The sequence below is a fragment of the Carcharhinus amblyrhynchos genome, chromosome 2 (assembly GCF_965287045.1).
Source record: "Carcharhinus amblyrhynchos chromosome 2, sCarAmb.v2.hapA, whole genome shotgun sequence".
Taxonomy (NCBI): domain Eukaryota; kingdom Metazoa; phylum Chordata; class Chondrichthyes; order Carcharhiniformes; family Carcharhinidae; genus Carcharhinus; species Carcharhinus amblyrhynchos.
This window is the reverse complement of record NC_137325.1, coordinates 74,435,014-74,462,443: the sequence shown is the minus strand read 5'-3', so window position 1 is coordinate 74,462,443 and position 27,430 is coordinate 74,435,014. Positions and strand designations below refer to the sequence as shown.

Below are 27,430 nucleotides of genomic sequence, written 5' to 3'. Positions count from 1 at the left end.
GGAGCCATGTAAGGAGAAACAGCACCCCAGAAAATGTATTTAAGTAAGAGGCAGCAGGATAGAAATTGATATTCTGTTTTTTTAGGTGCGTGGAGGGGCAGGAAGGGGTCCCAAGATTCGTGATCATTCTGCAGCTGTTCAGTTTGAGGTTGAGAATATGCAATCTGGGACTGCATAGAGGGCTATTTGGAGGCCCAGTCCATAGGCTGAAAAGCAAGGAGAATCTCCACCAAGGACCTTTCCTAGGAGGCCAATGTCATTAGCAGCCAAGCATCAGGGATTCTATCCCTCTAAAAACAGAGATTAATTAATGAGTCAGCCAGCATTTTTTTATTCCCCAGCACCGTTGGGTGTGGTGGCCACTGCCTGGATTGTAGATGGACTGGACCAACAACAATGAAGACAATCCTCTAGTTCAATTCACTCCATGTAATACCTGCTGCAAAGGCTATGGGCATTGACAATATTCTGGCAATAATACTGAGGATTTGTGCTCCAAATTGGCGCTGTACAACTACTCAAGCTGTTCTACTACAGCTACAACACTGACATCTAGCCAGTAATGTGGAAAATTGCCCAGGTATGTCCTGTACACAAATTGCACGATAAATCCAGCCCAGCCAATTACTGCCCCATCAGTCCACTCTCAGCAGTCATTAACAATGGTATCAAGTGGCACTTAATTAACAATAACCCACTTAGGGACACTCATTTTGAGCTCCACCAGGGCCACTCAGCTCCTGACCTCATTGCAACCGAGATTCAAACCTGGAAGAAGTACTTTAACTGTAAGTAAAAGCATCTTTGAATTACTTTAATACTCAAGGGAAGCAGTGATGTTGTCACTGGATTAGTAAACCAGAGACTCAAGCTAGTGAGCACGGATCCGGGTACAAAAACCACCACTCAGATGTTTAAATCTGAATTCAATAGAAATCTGGAATTAAAAGTCTAATGATGACCATGAAACCATTGTCAATTGTTATAAACCCATTTGTTAATGTCTTTTAAGGGAGGAAATCCGCCATCCTTACCTGGTCAGACTCTTGGTTGACTCTTAAATGCCCTCTGAAATGGCCCAAGTGAGCCATTTAGTTCATGGTAATTAGGGATGGACTATAAATGTTGGTCCAGCCTGCAGCACTCACATCCCATAAACCAAAAAGAAACACACTTGACTTTCCCCTCTGTTCAATGCATGATAACTCAATCATTCAAACAGTGCTCACTGCCACTCAAGACTCATTGAAGAATCATAGAATCATACAGTGCAGAAGGAGGCCATTCGGGCCATCAAGTCTACACCAACCACAATCCCATCCAGGCCCTATACCCCTAACCCCCATGCATTTACCCAAGCACCCCCTGACACTAAGGGGCAACTTAGCATAGCCAATCCACCTAACCCGCATATCTTTGAACTATGGGAGGAAACTGGACCACCCAGAGGAAATCCACACAGAGATGGGGAGAACATGCAAACTCCGCACAGACAGTGACCCAAGCCGGGAATCGAACCCAAGTCCCTGGCATTGTGAGGCAGCAGTGCTAACCACTGTGCCCGCATGCCACCCCCTCATGCCACATGCCAACTCATGCCTGATATTCACACATTGTCCTTCACCCACAGATTGGACAGGCCTACATAGCTTGATGTCTCCTGAGCCTCCTAGAAGAGATGATAATCAAGATTATGGGCCTAGGAGTAACAAAGCCTATGTGGCATCTGATGCCCAGAGGCTTTGAAGGATGATGGTGAGTGACTACCAATAATGGCAGTGGCAGAATAATGCAAAAATTTGCTGTCCTCCCTCAGGACAACAGCATCCATGCTGTCATTACAACCATTCCACTGTGTCCTTGATGATGCCTCACAGCCAGACAGTTGAGATTGTAGCTACCCAAGCCAAGATGGTGCAGTCCAAAGTCATAACTCCAGGCACAGAGCTGCTCAAAAGTGTTCTGCAAGGCTGCTGAGAATCTCCCAAATGAAAATGAACAGCCTTTCATCAAATATGCTACAGCCACCTCCTTGCAAGAGCTGTAAGCAAGGGCACCCATAGGACAGGAACAAAGGAAATGGACAGGGAGAATAGTTCATCGTTGTTTGCATATTTGGATGTGTTGTTCAAAACAGGTGTTTTGAGATGGTGGGTTTTATTTTTCAATGTCAGCCAAGGGGACATTGTGAGATGGAGCGTGAAATCAATGTGGCGAGTGTGAATCATGGTCCCAAGTTGGGGTGGAAAACTGCTGAACTTGTAAAGTCCTGTATTCTTCTCTCTCACCCTCCATGAACTAATCTGGGGTCCTCATCTTGCCAGAGAATCTCTCCCCCTCACCTCTGGTGCATGCAAGCCATTTACCCATGTGTACCATTTTATTGCAGCAATGCTATGCTCGCTGCACAAGACGTGCTTAGGAGCACATCACAACTCTGTAATGCAGTGGTAAGTTTCTGTATCACTGTCGTTCATGGTTGCTGAATACAAACTAATTTCTAGCCCGATATCTTGAAGAATCAAGGAGAAAAACACAGAGAAAATGAGAAAAAAACTGTGGTAAAATCAAGTATTGTTTAGCATCCCCCACCTTGTATATATGGACTTTAGTAAGGCGTTTGATAAGGTTCACCATGGAAGGCTTCTGCAGAAAATGCAGATGTATGGGATTGAGGGTGATTTAGGTAATTGGATCAGGAATTGGCTAGCAGATAGGAGACAGAGGGTGGTGGTTGATGGTAAGTATTCGTCATGGAGTTCAGTTACAAGTGGTGCGCCTTAGGGATCTGTTTTGGGGCCACTGCGGTTTGTAATTTTTATAAATGATCTGGATGAGGGTATAGTTGGGTGGATTAGTAAATTTGCTGATGACACCAAAGTCGGAGGTGTGGTAGATAGTGAGGAAGAGTGTCATAGTTTACAGGGAGACTTGGACAAGTTGCAGAGCTGGGCCGAGAGGTGGCGGATGGAGTTTAATGCGGAAAAGTGTGAGGTAATTCACTTTGGCAGGAATAACAAATGTGTAGAGTATAGGGCTAACGGTAGGACTCTGAATAGTGTGGATGAACAGAGGGATCTAGGTGTATGTGTACATAGATCCCTGAAAGTTGGGAATCAAGTAGATAGGGTTGTTAAGAAGGCATACGGTGTCTTGGCGTTTATTGGTAGGGGGATTGAATTTCGGAGCCGCAGCGTCATGTTGCAACTGTACAAAACTCTGGTGCGGCCGCACTTGGAGTATTGTGTGCAGTTCTGGTCCCCACATTATAGGAAGGATGTGGAGGCTTTGGAGAGGGTGCAGAGGAGGTTTACCAGGATGTTGCCTGGTATGGAGGGGAGGTCCTATGAGGAGAGACTGAGGGATTTGAGGTTGTTTTCGTTAGAAAGAAGGTGGCTAAGAGGGGACCTTATTGAAACATATAAGATGATTAGAGGTTTAGATAGGGTGGACAGTGATATCCTTTTTCCTCGGATGGAGAAAGCTAGCACAAGGGGGCATAGCTTTAAATTAAGGGGTGGTAGTTATAGGACGGATGTCAGGGGTAGGTTCTTTACCCAGATGGTGGTGAGGGATTGGAATGCCCTGCCTGCTGCAGTTGTAAATGTGCCTAGTTTGGGAGCGTTTAAGAGATCCGTGGATAGGTTTATGGATGGAAAGGGATTGGTTTAGGTTAGAGGGTCATTGCTTTTTAACTGGTCGGCGCAACATCGTGGGCCGAAGGGCCTGTTCTGCGCTGTAATGTTCTATGTTCTATGTTGTGTGAAGTAGGATCAAGTGAAAATGAACATGAACAGCATTAAATTGGTGATTCACCCAGAAAGACCACAAAGCTGGCTGGTATATGATTTAGAAAAAATTATAAGGCAAGTTACTGACTTCAAATGTAAGTCTGAACTGTAGGTATCAGTGCAATATTTATGCTGGGCCTCATTTTAATCAAGATCAACTTTCTTAACCGCTATCCTTACATATGCACCTCGAGCAGGAGTTAACCACCAATAATTAGAAATTATAGTAGAAAACCAACAAATGTTCCCCTTCATTAATACGGGGACACAGGGGCCAATCAGCTCAGGTTTGTGTTGCTCAGGATCCAAACATGCAAAATGTTTATTAACCCTTAGCCCTGTGATCAGTGGTTTCAGAAGCTGTATATCCTGCATTCACTCTTTTCAATCACTTAATTTCAAAGGATTTGAATGTAAACCAAAATGACTTTTAGATTGAGTCCATAGTTCCATTTTCAACAAAATAATTGAATTAATTTTGTTGAAAAATGCCCAAATGTATTGGTTGATAAATGTCACACATTGAGTCTAAATTTCAACACCACAAAATCCCTGGATTCCAAGGTGTTCAAATCCTACAAAAGCTTGCATTCACTTACATCTAAGACATCAATCCAATCAGTTTCTATGTGAAAAGAGACCATTGACATAAATGACAGCAATATGCAAAGTGAAACAATGTGCTATGGAGCATTTATAGAACTTAAATTGATACAAGAGAAGCAGAATATCATGTTAATGGTTACTAATTGTAAGACAATCTGTTATCTTACTAACACTGCAAAACCTTTTTTTAAACAATTTGGATTATAGTTCATCAACTTCAAAGATGTTAGCCTTACTATCTCCCTGCCTGACCTTCCATGTACAACCTTTACAAAATGAAAAAAAAACTGTTTTTTCATGACCAGACAGTCAGTGAATCAAACTGTCAGCAACAGCTGTTTTGCAGTATGATTGAAATCAAGCAGCTTGTGCATCTGTCTGGTAAAGTATATTGGCTTGTAGCAGTCAGTGACAAACCTATTACTGATGTCTGATCACAGCTCACACCATCAGTCCATTTAATGAAACAAATGAAGCATGTAGTGGGTTTGCAAAATGTAAAATGAGAAAAACACCTTGTGACAGGAAACCTCTGTACACTAAGAAACATGTGTCCAAATCTTCAAGTCTAATTCTATCATTTGAGAAATACATATAGACAGCAATAATTATAATTTTATATTTCCATGACTTTGGCTGAATAAGGAGAACATCTTCTCTTTGGGTGAGGTGGAAGAGGGTTTGAGGGCAGATTTTCCCCTCCTGATGCTTAGCAAACTGCATCAAGAGGACCAAACAGGAGATGTTCTGGGCCGCAAATTTAAAATTACCAAGTTATTCTTATCAGTTTCTGTTTTCCCTAGCTCTGAAAATGTGGTAGATTACAATCCAACACTATTTAAATGCCTGAGCCTGATATGATTTCCCATTCAGGTTGCCATTTTCCTCAAGGTGGTGAAATCCTGAAGGTTCCAATAGTCACTGTTGGTAAGTTGGTTTGTAAACCTTGAGGGAAGCCTACTGTAGATTTGGGAATTTTGACAGGTAAATCTAAAAGCTCTTGCAACTTCAACTGTCATAATTAGTTAAATATATTAATGCAGTGATTGATCACAGAGCTATATCCTTAAAAAGTAAGAGACCATTAAATTGAACAGCATAGTGTAAAAGCTAAGATGCATTAGAGAACTTTATCTATTGGATAATGTCCTCTTCTGCACTCAACAGTATGGAGAATCTGATATTCATGTGTGTAGAGGATGCTTGATTTTTCACATTGACAATGTCCTGATACCTGCTGAACATTTGAAGCACTCTTCCAACATATATTAGGTATAGGAACTAATGAAGCATATAATAACATTGGCAAGTCTTTTGAAATGCTCATGTAATGAAAAAAAGGCCTTTCAAAATCCCCTTGGGACATCATTGCCCCTCTGACAAGCTTATGAAACTATATGGCCCTATTATGAATGCTTGGTTGAGCTCTAAGCCTCACTAATGGATTCATCACAGCTTCAAAGTGGACTAATACCTTTGACTGACAGATAAGAGTTTATAATATGTTTAATTTTCGTTTTTATGGTTTTGCAATCCCTGTTTATTTAGACAAGATTAGGGCAGAATAAGTGAATTAAAGTTTTATTTTCAGTGGGGATCTGAATGCCTGTGTTTTATGGATAGGACACTGAGTGAGTGACAGATGCATGGACAGGACATAGAGAGATGATGGATATTATGAGGGGGTGTGGGAAATATGAGCAGGTATGAAGGAACAAGGTGATATAGAAAGGGCATGGGGGCTTGGAGTGTGGAGCAACAAGAGTAGGGGTCCTAACAGCTATATAGAAAACTGAGCTTTTATCATAATTAATGGAACCCAGCCATTTAAGCTGCTAGCCTCGGCATCTGCTGGCCACAGTTACTGACTGAAAAAAATTGGGCTTGCCTCCAGCCCACACTGGACTCTCAAAACCAAAGTTCCAGATGAAAGGGCTGACTTTCCAACGTAAAAACATGACATTAGGAAATGGCTGGATTCTCACTTCCTAAACCAAAGACAAAAGTCCATCCATGACAGTAAAACATATATTCTGGACTGACCCTCAAATTCAGTAGTAAGCGGTATTGGATGTTTAATCAAGCCATTGTTAGTCTATTTTGGTGGTTTATGTAAACATCCCAAGCCACAATTCAAAGAAAAGCAGTGAAGATTTTGCTCTCCTGGTCAATATATTTTCCATCGATGAATACCATCAAAAAATGATTAACTCATCTCATTCATTTTATAAACTCTTGTTGTATGCAAAGTGCTCAGTTGTACCTGTGCTGCATATACATTGCAAGGCAATGCATTCTATGTGAGATACTATTTATCTATTATGTACTGTTGATCTTTCACCCAAATGGGACTATGAACTATTTCTGAGATAAACATAAGCCCCTTTTCTCTTTCCTATCTTTTTAATCTGAAGTTCCAAGAATTAAATTGGAACAGTTCTGGGGGCAGAACATGTGCATGATACTTCTGACTAGAAACTATTGTATTAATCTCATTGCAATAACGTGGATAATTGGAGAATTACAATGGTGACGCTATTCCCAATGGCTTTTGAATTGTCCTTAAAGCTTACCCAACTTGATACCTGAACTAGAAAAGTGTAGTACGATAATTACTTGACATTACTGGACCTCTTCACTCTCAAAACAAACCAACATATTTCCAAGTATGTTGCCCTAATTAAAATCACTCTTCATTCACCACATTGTTAGGCTCTTCACTGCCACTGTCTCTTTGAGATACCTTGTTATCACTACGATAGTAAGCCATTTATTTATATCTGTCCTTGATCTTGACACACAAACATGAAAAATTGATCTATCGTGAAGCTTTTTCATTAACAGACAATAGTCATGTGTATAAATAATTATTTTTAAAAATATAAAAGGTTAACAAAAGGGCATGCACTACAGCATAAATGAGGGTATCACCTGTCTGACAAGCATATTGTGTAGATACCAATCTAAGACTACACAAGCTTTTGTTGAAATTGAAAACAATGTTCATTATTGCTCAAGTAGAGACCGATGATTTTTTTGGATAAAAGGCATTCTTATACATGACGGTTAGCATGATGAAATGATTGTGCTGTTGACTTTTCACCCAAATGGGGCACAAGGTTACATCTGTAAACCGTAAGCTTAAATCCACTGACTCAGCATTCATATCAGTACAGCATACTAATTATTAACTCTTTGTGGTTTTCGGCTGGAGCAAGCAGATAGGAGCGATTTGTGGCAGGAGTGTTAAGCGTAAGTGATTGACTTTTTTTTCTTAGTTTTTCATGGGGTTTCTCTTTTTTTCCCAAGTATTTTAACAGTAAAGTTGAAGTAGACCGCAGGGTGACCTGAGAAGGGTTTGTTAGCGCATGAGGTTTAAAAAGCAGGCTGCACTATCCAGCAGGCAGCATTGGTAGCGGGCAGCGGAGTGAGCAGGTAGCAGAATGAGCGCTGAAGGCCTTTGGCTCAAGGGGCTTAGGTGGAAATGGGCGAGGCAGGGTAGGTTTTGTTCTTAGTTTGTAAAAACTTAAAAACTAAGTAAATAAAATAAAGATCAGATGATGTGTTGTTCCTGCATGATGTGGGAGCTGGTGGACCCCATTGTGGTTCTCAGTGAGCATGTCTGCAGTAAGTGTTGGTTGCTTGAGGAACACCGGCTCAGGTTCGATGAGCTGGATTCTGAGCTTTGGACACTGCAACACATCAGGGAGGAGGGGAGTTATCTGGACGCTGTGTTTCAGGAGACAGTCACACCCCTTAGACTAACTAACTTGAATTCAGCCAGTGGTCAGGGACAAGAGGGTGTGGCTGCGAGTGAGGCAGGCAGAGGGATCCAGGAGGTAGAGTTTTAGGAGTCTCAGTCTTCAATCTCCAACAGGTTTGAGATTCTTGCTCCCTGCAGGGAGGATGAGCAAACTGACCACAGCCCTGTGGTACAGGGAGTCGTTCAAGTGGGGGGAGAAAAAAGAAATGTGGTCATAATTGGGGTAGTGTAGTTAGGGGCATTGACACTGTCCTCTGTGACCAGGATTGAGAATCCAGAAGGTTGTGTTGCCTGCATGGTGCTCGGGTTCAGGATATCTCATCTGGGCTGCAGAAGTACTTGGAGTGGGAGGGTAAAAATCCAGTTGTCGTGGTCCACGTAGGTACCAACAACATTGGTAGAATAGGAACAGAGGTTCTGCTAAAGGAATATGAAAAGCTAGGAGCTAAATTAAGAAGCAGGATTAAAAACCAAAGAGGTAATAATCTCTGGATTACTACCTGAGCTACAAGCGAATTGGCACAGGGTCAATAAAATTAAGGAGGTAAATGCATGGCTCAAAGATTGGTGTGGGAGGAGTGGGTTTGAATTCATGGGACATTGGGCACCAGTACTGGGGAAGAGGGGACCTGTTCTGATGGAATGGTCTTCATCTGAATCGTGCTGGGGCCAGAGTCCTGGCAAATCATATAACTAGGGCTGTAGATAGGGCTTTAAACTAAATAGTTGGGGGGAGGACTCGGTTGTATGGAGAATTACAAAATCAAAGGTAAAGGAGAAGGTAGGAGTGCAGGTAAATGATGGGGACTTTCAACTAGTCAAAGGAGCTCAGGGGAGGTTAGTAAAGTTTCCAGACCACGTAATAGAACAAGACTATAGAAGGTGGGAGGAATCTAACATCTGGCAGAATAAAAAAGGTGACAAGAATGAGAAGGGGGGTGGTCAATGCAGTGCAGGGAGATGATCTGTGGAAGAATAACCAGCCTGTGACAGGAAGGGACAGAGCATGCAAACAAAGGAATGTGCTCACATTCGGGTCCAGGTAAGAAAGACTAACATAAAGGCACTTTACCTGAATGCACGTAGCATTCAAAACAAAGTGAATGAGTTGACGGCACAAATCAGTACAAATGAGTATGATCTAGTGGCCATTACAGAAACGTGGTTGCAGGGTGACCAGGACTGTGAACTATATATCCAGGGGCATCAGACAATTTGTAAGGATAGACACGAAGGAAAAGGAGGTGGGGTAGCTCTGTTAATTAAGGATAACATCAGGGCGGTAGTGAGAGACGATATAGGCTCAAAGGAGTAAAATGTGGAATCAATGTAGGTGGAGATAAGGAATAGTAAGTGGAAAAAGTCACTGGTGGGCATAGTCTATAGGTCCCCAAATAATAACTTCAAGGTGGGGCGGGCTATAAACAAGCAAATAGCAGATGCATGTAAAAATGGAACAGCAATAATCATGGGGATTTTAACCTCCCTATTGATTGATCAACTCAAGTCAGACGTGGTGGACTTGAGGAAGAGTTCTTAAAATGCTGTCGAGATAGTTTCCTTGTTACAGAACCTACGAGTGAGCAAGCTACCTTGGATCTGGTCCTGTGTAATGAGATAGGTAAAATTAATGATCTCCTTGTGAGGGATCCTCTTGGAATGAGGGATCCTCTTGGAATGAGTGATCACAATATGGTTGAATTTCTAATACAGATGGACGGTGAGAAAGTAGGGTCCCAAACCAGTGTCCTCTGCTTGAACAAGGGGGGTTACAATAGGGTGAGGGCGGAGCTGGCTAATGTAAACTGGGAACACAGACTGATTGGTCAGACAGTTGAGGAAGAGTGGAGGATTTTTAAGAGACTTTTCTTCGTACTCAGCAAAAATATATACCAATGAAAAAGAAGGAATGTAAGAAAAGGGACAACCAGCCATGGATAACAAAGGAAATAAAGGACAGTATCAAATTAAAAACCAATGCATACAGAGTGGCCAAAATTAGTGGGGAACTAGAAGTTTGGGAAAGCTTTAAAAAAAACAACAAAAAACTACTAAGAAAGCAAAAAAACAAGGAAAGATAGATTATGAAAGTAAACTAGCACAAAATATAAAAACTGATAGTAAAAGATTTTACAAATATATAAAACGGAAAAGAGTGGCTAAAGTAAATATTGGTCCCTTAGAAGATGAGAAGGCGGATTTAATAATGGGAAACGAGGAAATGGCTGAGGCCTTAAAAAAAGTTTTGTGTCGGTCTTCACAGTGGAGGACATAAATAGCATACCAATAATTGACAGTCATGGGACTGTAGGGGGTGAGGTCCTTAAAATGATCACTATTACTAAAGAGGTAGTGCTGGGTAGGCTAATGGGACTAAAGATAGACAAGTCCCCTGGTCTGGATGGAATGCATCCCAGGGTAGGAAAAGAAACGGCAGAAGTAATAGCAAATGCATTAGTTGTAATTTATCAAAATTCGCTGGACGCTGGGGAAGTGCCAGCTGATTGGAAAATAGCTAATGTAATGCCACTGTTTAAAAAAGGAGGTAGACAAAAGGCTGGTAACTACAAGCCAGCTTGCTTAACATCGTGGTTGAGAAAATGCTGGAATCTATCAATCATTGAGGAAGAAATAGCAGGACACCTGGAAAAGAATGGTTCAATCATGCAGACACAGCATGGATTCATGAAGGGAAAGTTGTGTTTGATGAATGTATTGGGATTTTCTGAGGATGTAATGAGTGCACTTGACAGAAGGGAACCGGTAGATGTGGTGTATTTAGATTTCTAGAAGGCATTCGATAAAGTGCCTCACAAAAGATTGCTGCATAAGATAAAGGTCCACGGAGTTGGAGGTAAAGTGTTAGCGTGGATTGAGGATTGGCTATCTGACAGAAAGCAAAGAGTCAGAATAAATAGGTGCTTTTCTGGGTTGGCAATCAGTGACTAGTGACATGCCGCAGGGATCAGTGCTGGGGCCTCAACTATTTACCATATACAGACGATCTGGAGGAGGGAACCGAGTATAAGGTAACAAAGTTTGCAGATGACACAAAGATGAGTGGGAAAGCAAATTGTGTAGAGGACACACAAAGTCTGCAGAGAGATTTGGACAGGCTAAGTGAATGGGCAAGGTTCTGGCAGATAGAGTATAACATTGAAAAGTGTGAGGTTATCTACTTTGGAAGGAAGAATAGTAAAATGGACTATTATTTAAATGGTGAAAAATTACAACATGCTACTGGACAGAGGGGCCTGAGGGTCCTTGTGCATGAATCACAAAAACTCAGTTTGCAGGTGCAGCAGGTGATCAAGAAGGCAAATGGAATGTTGGCCTTTCTCGCAAGGGGATGGAGTATAAAAGCAGGGAGGTCGTGCTGCAACTGTGCAGGGTATTGGTGAGGCTGCACCTGGAGTACTGTGTACAATTTTGGTCCTCTTATTTAAGAAAGGATATATTAGCTTTGGAGGTGATACAGAGAAAGTTCACCAGGTTGATTCCGGAGATGAGTGGGTTAGCTTATGAGGAGAGATTGAGTAGACCGGCCCTGTATTCATTGGAGTTTAGAAGGTTGAGGGGAGATCTTACAGAGACATATAAGATAATGAAGGGGCTAGATAGGATAGAAGCAGCAAGGTTATTTCCACTTACAATGGAAACAAGAACTAGGGGGGCATAGCCTCAAAATACAGGGGAGTCAATTTAGAACAGAGTTGAGGAGGAACTTCTTCTCCCAGAGGGTAGTGAATCTTTGGAATTCTCTGCCTAATGAAGCAGTAGAGGCTACCTAGTTAAATGTGTTTAAGTCACGGATAGATAGATTTTTAACCAATAAGGGAATTAAGGGTTATGGGGAGTGGGCGGGTAAGTGGAACTGAACCCACTATCAGATCAGCCATGATCTTATTGAATGGCGGAGCAGGCTCGAGGGGTGAGATGGCCCACTCCTGCTCCTATTTCTTATGTTCTTAATATCTCCTAATTCTAACAATATGGCTGGCTGCCAATCTTCCATCATTGCTTTTTCACTCTGGCAATGCTGCCTTTTAAGTACTAATATATTGCTGCCCAAATAATTCCCTTATCAGTTAATGAGGCCATTGTAAGTATTGTCAGCTGGGATCACTGCAACACTACCATTACCTTTTAATGTAACTCAACAAAATGACAGCAGAGTAAGATACAGTTCACTTTTGATTTGATTTATTATTGTAATACATATTAACACACAGTGAAAAGTCTTGTTTCTTGCATGCTATACAGACAAAGCATATCGCTTTTAAAGGAGAGGGTGCAGAATGTAGTGTTTCAGTCATAGCTAGGGTATAGAGAAAGATCAATTTAATGCAAGGTGTGTCTGTTCAAAAGTTTGATGGCATTAGGGAAGAAGCTGTGTTGAAGTCGGTTGGTACATGATCTCAGATTTTTGTATCTTTTTCCCAACAGAAGAAGGTAGGACAGAGTATGTTTGGACTGCATGGAGTCCTTGATTATGCTGGCTGCTTTTCCGAGGCAGCAGGAAGCGTAGACAGAGTCAATGGATGGGAGGCTGGTTTGTGTGATGGACTGGGCTTCGTTCATGACCGTTTGTAGATTCTTGCAGTCTTGGTCAGAGCAGGAGCCATATCAAGCTGTGATACATTCAGAAAAAATGCTTTCTATTATGTACCTATAAAAGTTGGTGACAGTTGTAGCAGACATGCTGAATTTCCTTAGCTTCCTGAGAAAGTAGAGGCATTGGTGGGTTTTCTTAACTATGGCATTGGCATGGAGGGACCAGGACAGATTGTTGATGATCTGGACACCTAGAAATTTGAAACTCTCAACCATTTCCACTTCATCCCTGTTGATGTAGACAGGGGCATGTTCTCCACAACACTTCCTGAAGTCGATGATGACCCCCTTCATTTTACTGACATTAAGGGAGAGCTAATTGTCAGTGCACCAATTCACCAGATTCTCTGTCTCTTTCCTGTACTCTGTCTCATCATTGTTTGAGATCCGACCCATTATAGTGGTGTCATTAGCTAACTTGAAAATCAAGTTGGAGGGGAATTTGACCAGTCAGAGGTATATAAGGAGTATAGCTGGGGCTGAGGACACAACCTTGCGGGGCTTTCCAGTATGTCAAAAATAAGGTTCATCTGATTGACATTGAAGAAGACATAATCAAATTGACCAACCAGGAGATGGAACAAAGGCCTGATGCAGAAAGTGGTGTGCACTCCTAAAAGTAACGTCCCTCTAGAAAATGGGAAGAACTGAACAACTGACTGATGAAAGTATGCATGCATCTGTCCAAAGTAGAATACTTTTTCTATTCACAAAGATATATGAATAATCTCCAGCTTCTTCATTCACTGTTATTTCTATTCCTCAAGCTTTATTCATCACTTTCTTTGAATTGTTGTATTTTGTCATTTTAATCATATGTTTCCTTTTTGGGATTAAACTTAATCACTCCTTGTAGAAAAGTGACACAAATACGCTGGAGGCCATTCAGGTCACACTTAATACCAAACATTGCCCATCATAGTCCATTACAGCTAATCATAGTTAATATATCTGTAAATTACAGCTCTGATATTAGCAATGAACATTTAGCACTTTCATGTGACATTCTTTAGTCCAATATTTTAATGCACACATTAACCTGGTCATATAAAATTGGTTATAACTACCAAAATAACAGACTAAAAGATCATGCTAACATGCTTCTTGGTTTGTGAGATCAAATCCAGCTTTAAATCAACATTTAGACAGATGTTTTATCTTCAATATTTTGCTTTGATTTCCATTCAATAAAGAATTTAACAAACTTTCAAATCAAAACTCTGAAGAACTATTTTCAACTATGGTAAAATGTGGTCTGTAAAATAATAAGTTATGACTTATTAACCAGTGCAGACATGGTGGGCCAAATAACTTCCTTCTGCAAGAATTGTGTGATATTTTTGTCTTTATTTATTTCACTGGATGTGGGTGTTACTGGCAAGGCCAGTATTTGCTACCCATTTCTAATTGCCCTTGAACTGAATGGCTTGCCAGATCATTTCAGAGTCAAACACAATGCTGTGGGTCAGGAGTCACATATAGGCCAGACTAGTAAGGATGACAGATTCCCTTTCCTAAAGGGCATAAAAGAACCAGATGGGCTTTCACAACAATCAATGATAGCTTCGTGATCACTATTACTGAGACTAACTTTCAATTCCAGATGTTATCAAATTTAAATTTCACTAGGTGCTGTGATGGGATTTGAACCTGTGCTCACAGAGAATTACCCTGGGCCTGTGGATAACTAGCCCAGTCATTTGAACCTGTGCTCCTAAAGAATTAGCTTGGGCCTGCAGATTACTAGCCTGGTGGCATTACCACCACACAACCATCTCCCCCTAAAGAATATACTGATGACTATGTTAGAAAATGCTATGTAGGTTAGCATATTCATCATCAGGTGTGTCAAAAACTATCACTCATTCTGCTGGAGTGGTTGATGATTTTTGACATTTTGAATACTAACATATTGTTCATGTAAGATTTGATTTTTATGAAGGCAATCAAGGATCTGATTTATAAGGCATAAATTTACAAGTTCATATTCTTGGCAAAGAAATTTGCCTGCTGAGAACAGGGTTGCACCTTCCTATCCTTTTTAGAGGAATGGAAAATGATGGAAAAGAGGTGCCTGGTTAAATTCTCAACAGGCACACAAGGCTCTGCAGCAAGAACACAAATTCATCAAGTTACCCATGCAGTCACTTACAAATTGATGTCCACATCAGGCCTGCTCCTACCCGCCTCACTAAATTGAAATGAAGACTGGTTTATTTCACTTGCTGATGTGTACTGATGCCACGCACTGCCTGTACACCACTCAACTTACATGATACATATCCTGGATTTCAAAACCACATAGGCCACTTCATGTGAATGACAGAATGTTGTTTAAATATAATCAAATTCCAAATCTAACTGAAATTAAAATTTATCTAAATTATGAACCAGAACTGCTTAAACAAATAGAATACATGCAAATTCAAATGTGCAAGCTTGAAAATTCTAATAATAGTGGAGTGCAAAAGAGATGTTCTGATTTGCCTAGGTTCAGTTGTTCTTATCTAGTGTTTGCAAATAAATAACACTTCTAATTAGTTAATGTTAACAAATCTAATACATTTACATTTGGTTAAATTTCTAAAACACTGTTGTAACTACAGTGGCTTCTACTTCCAGTTTTCAGATGCAGCTAAGGAGTGGTCACTTCCAAATCATTTCAAAATAAGAATTCCAACCAGCATAAGAAGATTTACCTCCTGCAGTCTTGCAATCCTCCAAGATATCTGACCTTCTCCAATTCTGGCCACTTGAGAATCCTGATTTTAATCACTCCATTATTATCAGACTTTCCTTTTCTGCTTGGGCCCTAATTTTGGAACTCCCTCTCTAAACCCATCTGCGTCTCTATTTCTCTCATCTCTTTTAAAACCTACCTTGAAGACCAAGTTTTAGTCACCTCCTCTAATATCTCACATAACTTAGTGTCAGATTTTGCATGATAACAATCCTGCGAACTGTCTTGGGATGGCTTATTATGTTAAAGGCAGTATATAAATACAAATTGCTCTTGTTATCATGATTTTATAATGGAATAATATCCCAGGATACTTAATAGACATAACAAAAACAAACACCAAATAAGAGGAGGTAGTAAGAGGGGTGATCAAAAGCTTAGTCAAGGAAGTGGGTTTTAAAGAGGGTCTTAAAGAAAAGTGCAGAAGCGGATGGGTTTAGGGAAGGGGATCCAACATGTGAGGCCCAAACATTTGAGGGTATGGCTGCAATGGTGGGGTGAAGAGAAGGATGATTTACAGGAAGCCAAAGTTACAGAAATGGAGTGGAGGATTTGGTAAGGAGATAGTCTTCTCCAAGCTGAAGGAGGTTTCCAAGATAGGGTGTGGTGAGGCCAAACAAGGATTCAAATATGTGAAAATTTTAATGAGGCATTCAGGGCCTGGAGCAAAGACAAGGATAATGGGTGTGCTGAACCTGCTATGGGCTAAACTACAGGCAGCAAAGTTTAGGATGAACAAAAGTTCAAAGAGCTTAAATTATGGGAGGCCAACCAGGAGAGCATTTGAATAGTCAAGTCTGGGTGTCAGCGGTAGAGGTAGATAATGTTAAGGAGGCAATATAGGATTGAAATCTCATCTTGGGTTTGACTTGAATGCTGATGCAACAAATTTTCTGGTTCAACCTGAAACAACATGAATGCAATGAATGGTAGGGACCTGGAATAGGTAAATTGATCCCAAGACAATAGCTGTTATTTTCCCAATGTTCAAACTGTAAAAACTGTTACCTAACCAAAACTGGAATTCAGACAAGTAACCTGGTAGCAGGAACACAGATGGGCTTGGGGTGGTGCACTATTTAGAGAGGTAGTAATAAACCTGAAATATTAAGAGGTAGGACATTTGTTTTGTTCTATTCAAAAACTGCAATCCAACCAGATTAGCTGCTCTGTGATAATTAGTTTGAGTATTCCATGTAGTTGAAAAATGATTCAATCCAAGAAAGAACGGAACTACACTTACTTTAAATAATTCACCTCTTCCCGTAGCGTGCAATACTTCATTCAGTGAATTATACTTTTCTCTAATGAATAAGGAACACTAAACACCAGCAGGTTTCATGCTTGAATACTGGCAAGAAGGAACTCATTGTCACTGGATATGACATGAAATGTAATTATTGTTCCTTTTCCATTACATTTTTATTGTTTTGAATTAGGTGAAATTAAACAATTCTTTACCCTGTTTTTTTTCTGTCCCCCCATAAGCTCAACAGTGTTATATTCCAAAATGATCCAAACATAATTGATGGCCGATCTTTGACCTATGCAATGATAAGTTTTTATCCATTAGAGAGAAGCAGTATCCAAAGTAACAACTCAAACTGGACCATCTCAGATTATGCTGGAATGTGACTTGGTAAGAATCATTGTGCCTTTTTCAATCAAGCGTATGCCCAAGGTTGCAAAGGCAAGTTTTTTTTCTATTAATTCAAGGCATGTGGGAATTGGTGGCTAAGCCAGCACTTATTGTCCATTCCTAATGCCCATGAGAAGGTGATGGTGAGCTGCCTTCTTGAATTGCTGTTGTTTCAATGGTGTAGGTACATCCATAATTGTTATTGAGGGAGTTCCACTGACATGAAGTTTCAGAGGAAGCTTTTTGAGGCAGCTGCAGAATGTGTGGGACAGCAGCTTGTCTCATGGTTGTGTCATAGATCGCAGTCTATATTCTCAAACTTGGATCTATGATAAAATTCACAGATCTCTGCAAGATATTGTCTTATATTCAGTATCACACCTGTAAGTGGACTTCATATCACCTATGATGCAGAAAGCAGGTTTACAATCTAATGTTCGAGTGATAATGTGACTCACTCATAGCAATCCCTATTGGGTATTGTGGTCTCTCGTATACTACCCCATCCATTCTTCTATCTTTACAGCAAGTAGACTGAAAAGTGTTTTAGTGAGATAGAGCATAAATATAAATCAACAAACAGGTTTGCTTTGCATGAAATACTTGCATGAATAGAATACTGTTTTCAATTAGATTTTATCTATTTCTTTTAACCAAACAAATAATAAAGAAACAACTCTGACTGTTCCACATGAACATCACTGTCAGGATAGCTGTTCCTGAGTTAATTGACCAGGTGTTCCTCTATTTCAAGCAGTACACATTTCTACCGCAGCCTAGATTTTCATTATCTGACTTGGAGAGGCCCATACTGGCCCAAGAAGTTAGGAAGAAAAATAATTCTCTAGCCACTTCCTCAACTCTATACTGAGAAATAACTTTCTAAGCTGCCATGTTACTATCATGAATGAACTGACTTGCTCTTAATGGGGAATCTCTTGACACGTTTATATTTTGATTAGCTATAAACGTTTATCATAAGACTAATAAATACTTAGCACCAAAGCTTATGGGATTCATTATCTTAAAGTCAGCATCAATGCTGTGAAAAGCTGGAACTAATTAGGTTATGCAGCATTTGTGAAAAAAAATCAATGTTCCAGGTCTTGAAATCTTTCCTCATCCTGTAGAAGTCTCAAGACTAATAACATTGACTTTTTTTTTACATATGCTATTTGAGCAGCTAAATACTTCCAAGATTTCCCATTTTAATTTCCAAATTTGTAGTGCAGTATCCACAGAATTTTATTTTTTGTTTACAATTGTACAATGTTTGATGGCTGTTTCATCTGGACACTCACTTAAGTACCATTCTACCTAACCATCTAAATGGCTTTAGACATTATACAATTCTATATTTCTGAAGGTTAACCTATTGTCAGTTATGTCTAATCTCTAGAGCAGTCTTCCAACATAGACTAAGACCAGAAATGCTATTGAGGTATTTGCGCGTGGGTATACACTGGTGCCACATATGTTACTGAAGGAGTATACCCCTCAAATGAGGTGAGGTATTTAGCTGCAGCACTATGCTGAGAAATGGGTGGCTATGCAAGACATTAGAAAAGGAACTTTTTTTTAAAATTCTTTGCATAGCAGGGATTGACGTACAAATCTTTGAAATTCCAATTCAGATTGGGGGCTATGTGAAGTTATATTTTCTGAATTCAAACTTTAAATTCAAAGCCTCGCTCTTAACAACCATTTGATTGGGGCTTAGTTTCTAGTATTCAGTCTTAATCTTAGAAAAATAGCTCAAAAACAGTTGCGAAACTTGTAATGCTATGACCACCTACTGAGTTAAAGCACGTGATTTAGATCAAAGTAAGGATGGTTATGTCATTTGAGAAACTTTTCGTTCGGCACATATTGTGTGAGATTTTTGTTCTGGATTGATGACAGCAACTGATAAAAGACAGCTCAGAATCTTGTTAAATTCTTGGCAAGCTGCAGTCTGCTTCAAAACTTAGAGTATCAGTTTAATTGTAAGTTGCTCAGCTTGTGCTATGTATGGCAGCGGATTTTTTTGTTCAAGGTTTAAGATCTCAATGTCATGTGAGTGATTAATTCACAAATTTGGAGTATTGTGTTGAGCAAAGTGTAAAAGTTGACAGCCATTTCAACTTCCTGCTACTGGTACCAACAAAATCTACACAGCAGCTCCACGATCATCCCTCCAAACTCGGAAAAAGAGTAGTCCTTGAAAAGAGCATGGGTCAGTGGGAAGGTTACAAAACCAAGAACCAATTCTTAAACACGCGCTGAACTGGCCGCGTGAGATCCATGAATTTACCCTACTGCACTATGCAAACTGGTACCTCGATAATACTGTACTACTAGCCACGAAGCACTGGGAGGGCTTGAAATAATTGGGAAGTATATTACATCTGGCACTTAAAGAGGATAGTGTTAGACTGAGTTTACGGATAAAATTTCCTCGCGTTCTCTCGCTGTTTACGCCATTTTTGCCAGGATTTCCGCCAAAGTTACAGCAAGCAATCGAGAGAATCTCTGGAAATGTTATTATCCCTTTGTCTTCTTGTGCAACCAGACTTTCATCGGAGCTCGTTGTTCCTCAATTATACCAGCACCGTAACATCAATATTCTAGTGAACTCACATTGTATGAAAGTGAGAGATAATGACACTTAAAATTGTCGCACCCTTTTTCGGCTGGTGGAATGATTTGCTAACTTGAGCGACATTCTGTTGTGCAAATGCTCCATAATCCACTCTCTCGGTGGTTTACAACACAAACACAGCTTCGCCGAGCAAGTGGGTACTCCCAATTCTACTGCTTTGAGAACAAATGTTACTCAGGAGTGTGTGTGTGTGTATTGATGGCTCTTGTTTGGGCTGTGGGATGGAGCATTCGCTGAGAATGGAGCGTCCCTTTCTCTGCTCTGCACAGACTTTCCTCTGCCCTTCTCGCACAGAATGGGATCGTCACTCGTCGCCTGGGGAAATCTGTGATCCCAAAACATCCCACCCTCCTGCTTGGGATGTCAGCGAGGTAGTGGAAATAAGCATCCGGCGGGACAGTTTGTCTACAAACACTAACATTAAACATATCTGGTCTAGTCCCAGAACAAAATACTTTGCAAAGTATTCGGGAGGGGCGGGGGGACTGTAAATCACAGTAACCTAATATCCGCGGCAATATCGTGTGTAATTGAGTTGAAAGAATTGAGAGGCTTTATTATTTGGGCCCTACCTGGTTTCCACACATATACAGATTGAAACTCCTCTTCTGTTTCTGCTTTAACACTCCAGAGCCCCAAGAGCAAGGTTAACATCACACCAATGCACTGTGCTAAAGCGGCATACTTCTTTGAACATTTGAATGAAGCGGTGCTTTTCCTTCTCAGTCTCATAGCTCCAGAATCACCAGGATGGTTCAGTGTGATTCCAATTCGGAAGACAAAGGATATTATAACCCTTGCCTTATTATTAAGGTTTTTTATATATATAGTATTCCTTTCGCAGGGAATCCGTCACGCACCGTGGATCCGGAAAGTCCTTCTCTAGATATACAGCTTGTACGAATGTAGACAAGGCGCCCGGGCATTAAAAAAAGCACACACAATAATGACCCCCGCGCTGTAAGCGTTTCCTTCCCTTCCAAGTGAGTGGCTAGCGGCAGCTTTCAATCAGCCGAGGGAAGCAGATGTCCATGAGGCGCTCCGGCTGATACAGCGGGTCATGCAGGTCTTGTAGGCGGCAGCAAGTCATTCACATCAGCTGCACAGAGAGAGAGAGAAACAAATGTTGTAATGCCACTGCCTAGATATGCTGCATAATACTGCTGCCTGCAATCATACAACCATGTGGAAAAGCACACGAACATATGCGTGTCTGCACCTGCATCTCACAGCGACGAGAAAGTCAAATGATGAAACCACTGCTACTGGAGGGGTGGGGGGGGGGATCTCTATTCACCAACCCACGGGAGATTTGTCATTTTGTGTTTTAAAAAACTCCCCAGATTTATCCTTTTCAAACGCATTAGATTAAATTGCATCAATCAGTAATTCCCACCCATCACCTATTTAAATATTCTCACACCATTGCAAATTAGCAACGAGAGTACGACAAATCCCCCTTTTGTTTACCTATCACTTTCCACCTCTGAGAGGGAATTAAAGGCTCAGAAAGCCTGCCACCGTGTCCATATTGTTACCCCAGATAAGCAAGTGTGGATTACTTTTCCTCGACTGTCAGAAAACAAGAACTGACAGATTAACGCCCGATAAAGGAGAGGAAGAATTTATATTGTTGCTGATTTTATGCGTCCGAAATAGAAAGTGGTAACAAAGCGAAAGCCCTAGTAGCTTTATAGCCTTTGAAAAGCAGAACCGTCCTAGACTCTACAGTAATATCTTTATCAGAATCGGCTGCAGCATGATCGTTTTGTGTGTTCCAACATTGCGGATTAAACGCTTTCAAGACAACTTCGATAGGATTTGCAGTAATGATTTTGATATTTTACTTTAACTCTTTTTAAGAACTGGAGGATTTTCTCTAAATTAATATAGAGCTGTGTCAACCATTTGTTTTATAATTGGATATGTCGCGTGCAAGTGCAATTCCCACAATTTAGCATACAAATTCAACACAAAATTAGTGGCTGAGTGTACTGAACTTCCCCGTAAAAATGTCAATGGATTTCTGTGCACAAAGAAGCCAATTTGTTTACGTTACATTTTTTGGTTTGATACAGTTGTATTAAACAATTACGGCAAAAGTAAGTGGAAACAATAGCAAACTAGGCGTAATATAAAGATCAGGAAATAATTTCAGAGAAGTCTTTCACAGCAAAAACAATTGCAAACGGTTCTCACAATTCACAAACCTATTGCTTGGTCAAAGTAATTTGGCAGACGTCTGTTACTCAATTTACCACCGAATAAGAATCTTACAGGCACCAAATAGGCAGTTAATACCAAGAAAGGGAAAGGGGAAAAAAAACTCACAAGTAATAAAGTTGACAATGGGGAGGGTGAGAGTGAGGACCGTGGGAGTGGATGTTGGAGGAGGCAGCGCATAGAAGATTAAAAATATTTGGTGGGCACTGTCAATGTTGTCACAATTTCAGGGAGGTTAAGCTTCTGATGCAGAGGTTGAGTTAACTATTGAAGGTCTGTCCGTTCCCAAATGTTAAACCGTGTAAATGCCAAATTTATACCACTGTTGAATTTAACTAGCAGTCTCCCATTCTGTGAAGCAAGATTTGAGTGAATGAATACTTTTTAGAACTGATTATATCGCTCAGTCCTTCATTACTGTACTTGGAGATATAATCCTATACTCTGTAAAGAAACAAGAAACAAACAGTACATAAAATGTGCATTATTTTGAAAGATACTACTGATGTTCTATGTACTTCTAGGAGCTACTCTTAAAATCAGCACATAATTTAGGGTATCACTTTGAGCGATTGCCTTTTTGCTAAATCATAGAATCCTTACAGTGCAGAAGAAGGCCATGTGGCCCATCGGGACTGCACCAACCTTCCCACTGATCATTCCACTGAACCCGCAGCCCCACCCATTTGCCTTGCTAATTCCCCTAAACTGTACATCTTGGGACAACAAAGGACAATTTAGCATAGCCAATCCACATAACCTGCACATCTTTAACTGTGGGAGGAAACCGGAGCACCTGCAAGGAAACCCAAACAGACATGAAGAACATGTAAACTCCACACAGTCATCAAGGCTGAAATTGAACGAGATTCCTGATGCTGTGAGGCAATTTGTCACCATGCCATCTCATGATGTGCATGCCAAAGCCATACTGTTAGTATTATTTTATATTATGTAAAGAGTATGGCATTTTCCCTTTCTCCACCATTGGCGACCATCAGCCACTAGGTAACCTACAGAAACTGTAATTGTTCTGATCTTCTTAGTGGAATCTGTCGAAAAATTGGTGCAACTCATGAGGAAGTGCTTCCTCTAAACAACAAAACAAGTTATGTTTACATAATGTCTTTAAATGACAAAGTCTCCCAAGATACATCGCAAGGGGAATGGAAACATTGAGCTACATAAGAACATAAGAAATAGGAGCAGGAGTGGACCATCTAGCCCCTCGAGCCTGCCCTGCCATTCAATAAGATCATGGCTGATCTGTCGTGGCTCAGTTCCACATTCCCGCCCTCTCCCCATAACCCTTAATCCCCTCGCTTATCAAAAACCTATCAACCCGCGTCTTAAAAATATTGAGCGAGGCAGCCTCCACCACTTCAACGGGCAGAGAATTCCAGAGATTCACCACCCTTTGAGTGAAGAAGTTCCTCCTCAACTCCGTTCTAAACTGCCCCCCCCCCGCTTTATCTTGAGGCTGTGCCCTCTAGTCCTACTGTCTTTTCTGAGTGGGAAGAGCCTCTCCACCTCTATCCTATCCATCCCATTCAACATCTTATACGTCTCAATGAGATCTCCCCTCATTCTTCTAAACTCTAACGAGTACAAGCCTAGTTTATTCAGCCTCTCCTCATAGTTCAACCCTCTCAACTCCGGAATCAGCCTAGTAAACCTCCTCTGCACTCCCTCCAAGGCCAAAATATCCTTGCATAAGTGCGGCGACCAAAACTGCACATAGTACTCCAGCTGCGGCCTCACCAGTGCCCTATACAGCTGCAGCAAGACCTCCCTACTTTTATATTCAATCCCCCTCACTATGAAGGCCAGCATCCCATTTGCCTTCCTGACCACCTGCTGCACCTGCAGGCTGGGCTTTTGTGACTCATGCACAAGGACCCCGAGGTCCCTCTGCACCATCGCATGCTGCAGTTTTTCGCCACGTAAGTAATAGTCCTTCCTACCATTATTCCTGCCAAAGTGGACAACCTTACATTTTCCAACATTAAATTCCATTTGCCAGTTCCTGGCCCATTCGCCCAGCCTATCTAGATCCTTCTGCAGACTCTCCACACCCTCCGCACAATTTGCCGTTCCACCAATCTTGGTGTCATCAGCAAATTTCGACACCATACACTCGGTTCCCTCCTCCAGATCATGTATATAATTGGTAAATAGCTGAGGCCCCAGCACCGACCCCTGGGGCACTCCACTAGTCACCAACCGCCAATCCGAATAACACCCATTGACCCCCACTCTCTGCCTCCTATTTGACAGCCAATCCTCTATCCACGCTAACACCCTACCCCCAACTCCATGCCCCCTGACCTTCTGTAATAACCTCTTGTGAGGCACCTTGTCAAACGCCTTCTGAAAGTCAAGAAACACCACATCCACTGGCTCACCTCTATCCACCGCCCTAGACACATCCTCATAGAACTCCAATAAATTCATCAGACACGACTTCCCCTTAACGAAACCGTGCTGCGTCTGCTCTACCAAACAATTCTCCTCAAGATGCTCATATTAGAGTAGTTCCTGAGGCATTACCAACATATCTTTAAGGCATACCATCTGAGGTAAGCATAGTTAGATAAATACAGGTAATAATGAAAAGGCAGAACAGGTTTCTCAGTGCCTTGGAAGAAAAATAAATGACTGACATGTTGGATGAAAACCCTTCATCAGAACTGGAAGCTGGGCTATAAACAAGTCCCTGTATAGAATTGAATAAAATAAAGAGAGAATGAACGAACAATATATAAAGATCAAAAGTAAGACATCTTGACATGAAGACTCAGAAAAAAGGGGTATTGCAGAAAGTAAATTAACACTGTATGATCTTCCCAACCACTAATTGTGTTTTTCAGATCCTAATTGGACAAATGTATCATTTGATGTAGTATTAACCCATAGCAACCAGGAAAATCCCTAGTTGTACTTACAAAGATTATCTCAGCCAACTGATCGTATGATACTGAAGTTCCAATCCACGTTCTATGTTGCCTGTTGGTGCATCGCTTGAGTATTGATGAAAAAAGTGACATGTTGTAGAATGTTTTCATCTCACATAAGAACATAAGAACATAAGAAATAGGAGCAGGAGTAGGCCATCTAGCCCTTCGAGCCTGCCCCACCATTCAATAAGATCATGGCTGATATGAAGTGGCTCAGTTCCACCTTCCCGCTTTCTCCCCATAACCCTTAATCCCCTTGCCTACGAAAAACCTATCTACCCGCGTCTTAAATATATTTAGCGAGGTAGCCTCCACCACTTCAATGGGCAGAGAATTCCAGAGATTCACCACCCTTTGAGTGAAGAAGTTCCTCCTCAACTCTGTTCTAAACTGCCCCCCCCCCCTTATCTTGAGGCTGTGCCCTCTAGATAAGGGAGGGGCACATTTATCAAGACAGAGGCAAGCATGGCAAATTTCAAAGGGAACAACAATTTTTACTGCATAAGAATAGGGATGCGAATTGGTTGGCAAGTCAGCTCTGATTGATCAAGGTGTTGCCAAGGTGAATGCAGCAACGAGTTCCTGTTGCTTACATTTATTCAAAAAAGATGCAATATTTGGACATTTCTCTGAAAGCGCACATCTCTACATAAGAATATATGTAGCTTCTAGAAAGCATAGGTGAACTACATAGTGGGCCTGATGTACCTTAAATCCTAATCTTACTTTAACTTTTATCTTAAATCCAAATCTTAAATTGGCTGTTAATGTAAATTCTTAGCACACTCGGGATTGTTCAGAAAATGCTGCCCAATTGCAGAATCACATCTAATGTTAGACGTTATGTTCTGTGTTTTTCAAGCACAGGTTTGTTGAGTACAGTCATGCTTTATCTATTGGAAGTAGCCAAAAGGATGTGCTATTTGATAGAGTCTGCAAACCATACGACCTGTGTATCTGGCATCACAGTGGCACTGAAAATCACATACCAATTAATATGAATTATGAAATACATGTGCCAAAATAGGACATATCGAAGCTATCTATAAGATAATGGCTGCCCTGATAAAATCTCTGCTTGCTGTGTATTGTTCATGGGCCTAAGGTTGCACCTTTCAGACCTGAAAAAGTGCCAAATCTACCAGGCAGGAGAAAGTATCTTATAAATGAGCAACATATGAAGCTAGCTGTTTCAAACTGCTACTATGCAATTGCAACACAAGTGGTGTTTTCCACAAACAGGATGCTGCCATCAAGTCAAAAAGACATTCTGCTACCACACAAATAAATAGTGTGGTAAATAAATTTCAGTGCCGACATGATGCCAGGTATGCAGGCTGTACGTTGCAAAGACTGGCAGATCACATCAAACAGCATGTCCCTTTAGCTGTTCGCTATAAGTAGAATACAGATCATACTCAACCAGCCTATGTTTGTAAAACTTAGAACATAGGTCGGAATTTTACCACCCTGCCCACCACAAGAATCAGAGCAGGCAAGGGGAAAACAATGGGAAGGTCCATCAACTTTGGGCGGGATTTTATGGTTTCAAGATGAGCGCTGACATAAAATCCCATCCATAATGTCTAACATTAGTTATGATTCTGAAATTAGGCAGCATTTTCTGAACAACCCAAGTGTGCCATGAATTGCACCAACAACCAATTTAAGATTCAAACTTAAGATAAGATTAAGATGCAAGATAAATCAAGTCCACAATGTAGCTCACTTAAGTTTGTTAGAAGCTACATATATTCAGATGTTCATATATGTTATAATAAGTGGCAGTAATTTTTACCATTTACAAGATGCACCACAGCAACTCACCAAGGCTCCTTCGACAACACTTTCCAAACCCGAGACCCCTACCAGGGCAGAAGGTGCATAGGAACACCATCTGCAAGATCAAGATAGCCTTCAAACCACAAAACATCTTAACTTGGAAATATATCAAGGCTGGGATTTTATGTCAGCGCTCATCTTGAAACCATAAAATCCCGCCCAAAGTTGATGGACCTTCCCATTGTTTTCCCCTTGCCTGCTCTGATTCTTGTGGTGGGCAGGGTGGTAAAATTCCGACCTATGTTCTAAGTTTTACAAACATAGGCTGGTTGAGTATGATCTGTATTCTACTACAAGGCTGCTGGGTCAAAATCCTAGAACTCACTCCCAAATAGCACTGTGGGTGTGTCTACTGCAGCAGTTTAGGAAAGCAGCTCACCACCACCTTCCCAAGGGCAATTAGGAATGGGCAGTAAGTGTTGGCCCAGCCCATTACACCCATATCCCATGAAGGATTTTTTTTTTAAATGCAGGTATGTGTGAGGAGTGTGTCTATACATTGCACCTTTTCGTGAATAAACAAAAGCATGAGGAAACAAACTATGGGATGTAATCACCATGGCAATGTCATCATGGCAAAGGGAGACCATGCAGATGCGATGACAATGGATGAA

The 27,430-nt window shown here is 41.0% G+C and overlaps 1 protein-coding gene across 1 annotated transcript in view; it reads right to left on the bottom strand.

Moving 5' to 3' along the window:
- The window catches only part of LOC145355412 (thrombospondin type-1 domain-containing protein 7A-like), a 429,239-nt gene extending 408,232 nt beyond the window's left edge, over positions 1-21,007 (bottom strand). Inside the window, exon 1 of the mRNA XM_080207485.1 lies at positions 20,367-21,007. Coding sequence (XP_080063611.1) covers positions 20,367-20,526 — 160 coding nt within the window. The 5' untranslated portion in view covers positions 20,527-21,007. The remainder of the gene's footprint in view (positions 1-20,366) is intronic.
- Positions 21,008-27,430: the final 6,423 nt, after the last annotated feature.